Source organism: Triticum dicoccoides, chromosome 2B (assembly GCF_002162155.2).
Source record: "Triticum dicoccoides isolate Atlit2015 ecotype Zavitan chromosome 2B, WEW_v2.0, whole genome shotgun sequence".
Taxonomy (NCBI): domain Eukaryota; kingdom Viridiplantae; phylum Streptophyta; class Magnoliopsida; order Poales; family Poaceae; genus Triticum; species Triticum dicoccoides.
The window spans coordinates 6,752,413-6,761,141 of record NC_041383.1 but is presented as its reverse complement, the minus strand read 5'-3'; the positions used below and the strand labels follow the sequence as shown (position 1 = coordinate 6,761,141).

The 8,729-nt window shown below is 41.5% G+C and overlaps 1 protein-coding gene across 1 annotated transcript; it reads right to left on the bottom strand.

Annotated features, from left to right (window-relative positions):
* Positions 1-586: 586 nt before the first annotated feature.
* On the bottom strand, positions 587-7,869 carry LOC119360154 (wall-associated receptor kinase 5-like). The gene is made up of 4 exons (XM_037625917.1): positions 6,915-7,869; positions 6,629-6,769; positions 3,482-4,378; positions 587-1,779 (listed from the first exon to the last, which is right to left on the bottom strand). The coding sequence occupies exons 1-4, from the start codon at positions 7,867-7,869 to the stop codon at positions 587-589; spliced, it is 3,186 nt and encodes a 1,061-aa protein (XP_037481814.1).
* Between the last annotated feature and the right edge of the window lie 860 nt (positions 7,870-8,729).

The following is an 8,729-nucleotide window of genomic DNA, read 5'->3' as shown; positions in this document are numbered from 1 at the left end:
TTATATCATAGAAATTTTAAATTAATTATAAACATCTAAATATCATACTAACATTTTATTATTGTCTCTAGATCATATTCCAACACATACATCCATGTTTTTTATCCTGTTAGATACCGAACTATCTCTTTTGCCATGGAGGATTTATTAGGCCCCCAAGTGCAAGGGTTTTTAGGTGCAAAAGTCTTGCCCTTAAGTGAGTGAACTAAGTTTATCAATCCACAAGAGCTAATGGGTGATTTGTTCTCTCTTTGTCAAACAAAAATGTAATAATTAAGTACAATATAGTTTCTCATGTCCATGAGAGGAAATGTGTATGCCAACTTCATCATATCAACTCCATGTGTCATATGCACTATTTACCAGATAAGAACTCCTAAACCTTTACTCCAGAGTCGCCTTACACATATAGAGACACATCAACAATGAAAGGGCTACATATTTTCCCAACCCGTTTATTCTTATATATTTTCACAAAAACACAGAATAAAAGAACAAAACCGCCTAAAGCAACACGCCACACAATTGTGTCAAAGTAAATGAATACACAAGACGATTCAATGTCAACTAGCACAAGTTAACTCTGCTAATTAGTGGAACTACTGGGGGTGTTATGTGGTTCCATGAAATAGTCCTCGCCTCTTCTTCCATCCGGACTCAATGGATAATTTATTTTAATACCATCTTCCACAAATTCCTCATCAACCACATTGTATGAAATAACTTGATTAGATGATTGAAGCCTTTCTAGTGTCAACTCCACTTGTCTCATAGTTGGACGATCCTCTCCTTTTAACTGTATACATGCTACTGCAAGAGCGGCAACTTCCTGGACTTCTGTACTTCCCTCGTCTACAACTTGAGGATCTAGAATCTGTGATAGACTGTGTTCTGCAAACAAGATAGCAAAGTGTGCAACAAGTCCATCACCTTCGGATGAGATATATGAGAACGGCTTCTTTCTTGTCAGTAACTCTACAACCATGACGCCAAAGCTGTAGACATCACTCTTCTCTGTGAGCCGCCCTGTGTAGAAGTACATAGGATCCAAATATCCGATAGTTCCCTGCACCATCGTTGTTAAACCTGATTTCTCCACAGCAATATACCTTGAAGCTCCAAAATCTGCTACCTTTGCTCTTAAAGTGTCATCTAAAAGTATATTAACTGACTTAATGTCTCTATGGATGATGGGTACTGAAGCCGTTGAGTGAAGATATGCCAGGGATTTGGCTGTCTCAGTTGCTATCCGTAACCTGTTATTCCATGACAGTGATCTTGATCCTTCGACATGAAGATGGTCATAAAGGGTTCCATTGGATATGAACTCATAAACTAACATCGGGACTTCTGTTTCAAGGCAGCAACCATAGAGTTTAACCACATTTCGATGGTTTATTTGTGACAGTATAGCAACCTCGTTTATGAACTCATCAATCTCCTTTTGGACTACCTTCTTTGGTTTTTTTATTGCTACGACATTAAGATCTGATAAAATTCCTTTGTAGACTATACCATGCCCTCCGCCGCCAAGCTCGCGAGCTTTATCAAAGTTGTTTGTTGCCTTCTCTAGCTCTTCCAACTTTATGATCATTCTTTCTGCAATATCTGCTCTTTGTGATACCAATTGCTCCAATAGTTGCCCCCTATTCTGGTCGAAGTACTTCCGTTTCATCATTTGTGCCCTCTGATGCTTGATATATTTTAAAATGAAGAAAGCAATGAGAACCAAAAGTATGATACCCACACCACTAGCAACCCCGATAACGATGTTTCTACCTGAAAATATATACATATTCTCATTATTTATTTTCTCAAACCAACGTATACAGGTGAAATAACCAAATTATATGTTGTTATACAAAGTGGCTAGGTGTCCAACCCAGTTGAGTGGGAAACATCATTAATTTTTTTGGCACACATTAATATATGTAATTTTGTCATATATAAAACAACCGATTCAACTATGTCATATAGTCTACATTAATTTCATGTAGATTACGATTGGATCTGAAGTTTTGGTAGGTCGTTTGTTCATGATATTAAGTTACTCTATGCCATGAAGATTTATATTGTGAGAGGGAGATGCTTAGTCATTGCATTTGACATGTTGGTTGTGCAACAGTGTGTGTTACAACATATAACTATTACATGGCTGCAGTTTAAATCGCGAGAAAGTTGACAGTTCAGAATGAACTATAACGTCATGAGTAATAGGTGCGTTGAACACATGAACGACATGCTCTAACTGTACATGTGCATGCACTTCTATATAGGTTTCTATGTATGTTCTATATCTAAATAGCTAACCCCACTATACATGCATGTTTGCACGTCCACATGGTTATTGAAAGTTGTCCCACAAAACTGTGTGACATCAGCAAGTCATCATGTACTCATAAGATATTCTTTTTCATAAATCTATCAATACAAACAATGCCACCTCATCAAGTCCCGGATGTCAATTTTTTTCTGCGGGAATCAAGTCATGCATGTTGATCAAACCTTATCTGCGCTAATTCTTGTGGTCCCAAGGACAATATATGTGTTGGACGCTTGGAGCAAAAATGTATATTTCACACTTCACACCGTGTCAAAATATGGTGGCATGTTAACTTCAATTCAAAAGTTTTTCTCTTTATATACATCATTTGTCAAATACTTCATTTTTTAAATGTAGAGAACACTCTTACGTTTATTTATTTCATCAGTTTAGTCTCTTTTATGCACATATTTATGCATTTGTTTTCACACCGTTTCTGCAGAAGCACGCGGGACCTCGTCTATTCTAAGTATACGTGTTTTCCCTCTTTTTTGACGTGGTCTACGTGTTTGCACTTCTGAACGCTTATCCTCAAATCTAGTGATTTAAATTATGATGATATATTGGTGGTGATTTTATGAACAATTTTGTTATGCTTGGATACGACTAGTAAAATCTAATGGTCATGATATGTTTACGTACAATTTGATGATTTTATGGTTGTGATATGTTTGTGACAGAGTAATGAATAGAGTGATTGGTTTAGGTCTAATTATAAATATCAAAAGGTTACCTGGTCAGGATATGTTTAGGTCCAGTAATCAAGATCTAGCTGTTCTGATCAGTTAACTTTGAAATTGGTTTCACCAAATCAATGGCCAGATTTTCTTAAAATCTAACTGTCCCCTTTTCCGAGTTGCATTGTGCTTATGCTCGGTTTATAAGGAGAATAGACCGATAGAATATGATATTCTCATCCACATTTACTAAAAAGAAATGAATGTACATAATTTACTATATGTAATTCCTGGCTTTTTGTGTTAATATATAAACTGTTAGAAACTGGTAAATTGCACCGAGCAAAAGAAAGTAGCAGTGTTGCTCACCTGTAGTAAAGGACTTGCGGGCACCTGGCGAGAAAGAATTTAAAATTCACTTAATTATATACTCCACATGAGAAACTAAAGTCGTGCTTAATTATATACAGGTGTATCTAACCTTGGCATCCGTTGGTGACGTACGGGTTGCCGTGGTAATCATCGCTGCACTGGCACGAGTAGCCTCTGTTCCCTGACTTGCAGTAGCTGTTCTTGCTCTTGCAGAGTTTGCGTGCTACCTCTCGAGGACAATTTGATTGCGACTTCATTTTGTTAGCTCGTGGTAAACCTTTGACAACCTCCCAGCGCAGAAGCATGGGAACCTGCAGATTTGTTCTCCTTGTCGCCATGGTGTGTGGTATTGGCGGAGGCTGCTGCAACACCTCACTGGAGACCCGCCCGTGATTGAACCACCCCTCCTCCGCAATCAGCATGTACGAGAGTGGCGACTCCTGCTGGGCATTGTTCTGGTCGAACTTTTTCAAGACCAGATGCTTAGGCATGCTGCCTGCCGAAATGGGGATGCGTGCCTGGCAGCAGCCCATGCCGTAGCAGTACTTGTCGGTGCCGTTAATCGGCTCTATCCCGGTGTTGGTGCTGGTGGTGTTGCCACTTTCTGTGATTGGGCAGAAGGAGGCGCAGCCACTGATGATGGCCCGGTTGCCATCACCGAACAGTGTCGCTTGCACGTTGCACCCCACGAGGATGAGCTCATTTCCGGAGGACAGCGAGTATGGTCTCTCTCCGGTGCCCGTGAAAATACTCCCAACATCCATGAAAAGACCATCTTCAGGACCCGCGATTGAATCGCCGCCGGTGCGGAGGACTCGTACCGTGTTGTTCACGAGGGAGATCCCATTGACTTGTAAGGTACCCTCTTGGTCGTCCAGGAGCAACAACCTCGGGGGTTTGCTTGTGGCATCACAGGTGAGGCCGAACCCTTCCCAGTAGCACTCGGATGGGCCTACGCCGAACGGGAATGGCACTGTCACGCCCCCACAAGATCTACTGCAGCTAGCTGGTGCAAAGAATGGCAACGTCGTCATTGATAAGTCGCATTAATGTATATAGGAACACTATTAATGTAAAGGAACACCAAAAAGAGTAAGGGCCATTTTGATTCAAGAAATCTATAGGGTTTTTTTAGGGTTAGAATCCTTAAGAATTCTGCCTACCTTGGTCGTTTGATTTTTATGATTGAATCTTATAGGATTTTTTTCCCCTAAGAAATCATGTGTACTACATTTCATAGGAAATCTAGCACCCACTCCAACCTATTTCTATCATTTCTTTGCCTTTTCAATGGCTGCAAACACTTTATGCCAATCCTATAGGATTCAAGTGGGCATGTCACTCCAGTCCTGTATTTTTGCTATTTCAGCGTTTTGGGAATCCTATGAAACAAAAAGGGCCTAAGTAAGCGAATTGGTTTTTAGCGATTGTACCTATTAAGTAAAGGGTCCAATTTTATACATGGAAAAACTGTGCACTTGTCTTATTAATGTCTCCAATGCTACATTTGAGTAAAATCTGAAAGCATATCACTAGAAACTTTTTGTATGTGAATTATACACACGAGAACATTTCATTGCACTGATATAATACTGCACTTCCAAATCTACACATCATGTGTGTTGTTTGGTGAAGGATAAAATCAGAGTGCAACAACCCCACTCGCCACCCAACCAATAGTTGCTTCTAGGTTTAGTCTACGATTTGCTTTACTCTTATAATACGGAAAGATAGATGGTGGTGAATACCCGGACTATTGTGTCACACACTCACGTTCCTCTCTTTTCTGGCCCAAAGGGAGACATGTGAGTGAAATGACCTTGCCAATAAACACAAAATTATGATGGTAGGATTTCAGGAATTATGTAAACGTAATGCCACTGCACTCACAAGTAGCACCCAGGTGAAAAGATTTCCTTCGTTCAGTTTGTCAATGCTTTGGATGCATTGGTATTTTGATGCTAGGAAGACCTAATACTCTATGAGGGGCTCACAAGGAATAGGGCTGCAAGGAAAGCTCGAGGCTCATGAGCCGCACGAGATCGACTAGTCTTTTGGCTCGGCTCAAAATTGACTCGGAAAGAAATGAAGTGAGTATGAGCACTTTATGTAGCTCGGTCAAGAAACGAGTTGATCTTGGGCCAATACATTCTCGCTCAATTTTAGCTCATAAAATATAATCATATTAAATAATCCCTATGCATATTACATGGAAGTAGGATAATTTGTTACCATTATGTTGTGTACTATTTTCCTCTATTTTATCTACTAGCAAACATGGAAGCTTACTTAAGTATAGATAAATATTAGGGCATGCTACGTGGTCAGGCGTATGCCAAAGTTTGAGAGTAGACGCAATGTTCACTCTTGTTAATTCATCCATGATCTCTTGCTATTAAGTACTAGTTTATCCATTCATCAGAAAAAGTACCGGTCTATTAAGTACTATCTCCGGTCCTTTTTACTCTGCATATAAGATTTATCTGATGTCAAACTTCGTGAAGTTTGACCATATTAATTTATATGAAGAAATATCAACATCTACAATAGGAAAATTACACATTATAAAAATTAAATTCATGGCACATCTAATGACATTCAACATCTACAATACGAAAGTTATACTATATGAAAATTAAATTCATGACACAACTAATGATATTGATTTTGTATTGTGAATGTTAATAGTTTCTCTATAAAGTTGTTCAAAACTTTATGATGTTTGTCTTCAGACAAATTTTACATGCGCAATAAAAAGGACTAGAGGAAGTACTTGTCTTCAGTTGACAGAGAAATAAGTTATATTATAATCTCTCTAATTGGAACAATATTTTCAGTGGTTCCTTGTATCTTGTTGTGGCCTATCTAGTTCGAAAGAATCATATAGATAATTTAGGAAAAATCATCTTATTTAGATCGAAAATAACTCTAGATCGACTCGAAATCGTTACAAGCTGAGCACGGCGACTTTCTAAAACTCAACCTTGAGCTTCGCTCCGTTTGAGCTTGCTCGAATTTTCGTATAAGTTAACTTGAGCCTAGTCCAACTCGATCGAACTCAGCTCGTTTGCAGCCCTAGAGATAGTACGTCTACATTTACAACAATGTGCATGACTTTATTTTACTACGGGTCTACACGCACATTTGGTGGTGATATCATGAAATATAAATCACTCGGTTTTACTTGATAAAACTTTGATTTGCAGTAGTATATTCTACCTATTTATATCTGATTATTGTCGTAAAAGTTGCTCACCTTCAAGGGAAATATAACATCCACCAGGCAGGCCGGGGTTGCCCTGGGTTCCTACCGGGCACAGACATTCATACCATCCCTCCGTATTGGTACAATTACCATAGCACGACCAAATTTCCGGATGCTTGCACTCATCGATGTCTACAAATGTACAAAACCAAGCAATGAAGCACATGTAAGCATCCGTACCGGCACAAAAAGGGAACAAAAAAAGTGTAGTGCATATTGATTTTCTAATTAACAAATAAATTATTTTTTTGCGGGCATCTAAAACAACTTAAATTACCTTGGCATCCGTCGCCCATGTAGGGATTGCCTTCGTAACCAGGTTCGCAAAAGCACGTATATCCTCCCCGTGCACCGTTTTCGCAACGGCTGTGGTTGCTTTTGCATACCAGTGGGCATCCCAAGGACAAATAGTCGCTCTCATTATGAGATTCTACACCATGGCCTAAAACTTCCCACCCAATCCAAAGGGGAACTTCCATCAAGGACGGGGAGTGTGAGGTAGGCGAAAAACCGCCAGACAACCAGCGGTTTCCGAACCACGCACTCCGCGCAACGAACACCGTCACGGGCCACTCATTGTCCGCGCTGCGGTTCCAACCCAACCATTTCAGCTCCACATCGTAGGAAGTGATGGGGACAAGCTTCCCCTCAACCTCCTCATGGTCGATGATGATGTCGGCTTGGCAGCATCCCCAGCCAGAGCATCGGAGGGATCTGGTAGGACTGGTCAACGGCTCCTCGTCGACGAGTCCAATGCCGTCCTGGCACAACGAGGAACAACTGCTCATGGTGATGTTGCCATTCTTCAACGTTGCCTGCACATTGCAACCCATCAGTGTGAGCTCATTCGGGAACCTTGAGAGCCCGAAGGGCCCATCGTCCCTAAGGCCGCCGCTTAACTTGCCGTTGCCATCGGCATCAAACTTTATGCCTCCCACATAAACGGCGGTGACCGCGGACATCTCGGAGTCGATGTCTATGACTCGGAGGGTGCCATCACCGAGGAGTAGCCGTGGAGGGTTGCTGCTGGTGTCGCAGGTGAGGTTGAACCCCACCGAGTGGTAGCACCTTTCCGGGCCGATGCCGAACGGGTACGGCACGCTCATGTCGCCGCAGGTTGTGTCGCAGCCCGGCATCCCGATCACCGGAGTCGCTCCACTGGTAGCGGAGAGCCGCAGCATTAGTGCCGCTATGATCACGACCGCAGGTAATGAGATGGATAAGTGCGCCATTGATGGACTGGTCGACCGCAGGCTTCGAGCTAGTAATAGGGCTGCGCTCGCATTCTGCCGGGCACGCAAGAGTTGACCCGTTGGCATGCGTACATTATTTTCCTGGTCTTATTATTTCCTACAGGATCGTGCCGAGCAGTTACGAACTACAGTGCTAATCTTGGCGTATCGGTGCTTCGTAGGTTACGAACGCAGCAGTGGTGCAAGGGATGTATATTACTCCCTTGACCCCGAACACTAAAGCTGGAGTTTCTGTCAGAGGCTCGGAGCGGTAGACGTGCGCACGCTTGACCCCGGCTGCGAGGGCTAGCGAGGAGGCACCGCGTGCTGTCCACGTACACTAGGGCAGAAATCCTTGTTAATGATAAAAGGGGTACGACCAAATGTTTTCAAAATAGTCTAGTTTCTTGAGTAGGTTGTATGTATGGTGAACTACTTTAATTGGCAGCGCACGCATAATACATCTCCTTTTCTTCTTCGAAAAGGACGAATAACCCCTACCTTTGCATCTCATCATACACCCAGACATTCATATAACGCTGGTCATAGTGAGAGTAACATAGCAAGTAACATAACATATCCCAAGAAAAAATTACTTATGTGGCATGTATTTAATGAGGAGAGAGGTATTTGGAGTAACATAACATGTTACTGTAACATAGCGCATCCCAAGAAAAAATGAGTCTTTATCTTAATAAATGATGGATTGCATGATATCACACATATGTTACTCCCCACTATGAATGTGGTAACATAGACTATTAACATATGAGTCAATTACACCGATGGTGTTAGAACTTGTCATGAACGGTCACTTTGGTGCTAGAACTTGCGGCATACATCAAACTAGTGTAAAAACT

Bases quoted from the DNA above. Each gene is read 5' to 3' on its own strand.
- LOC119360154 (XM_037625917.1), bottom strand. From the start codon at position 7,869: ATGGCGCACTTATCCATCTCATTACCTGCGGTCGTGATCATAGCGGCA. The intron at 4,379-6,628 runs GTGAGCAACTTT...TCTTTGCACCAG, and splicing joins ATGTTATATTTCCCTTGAAG to CTAGCTGCAGTAGATCTTGT. The intron at 1,780-3,481 runs GTTAGATACACC...ATATATTTTCAG, and splicing joins CGTCACCAACGGATGCCAAG to GTAGAAACATCGTTATCGGG.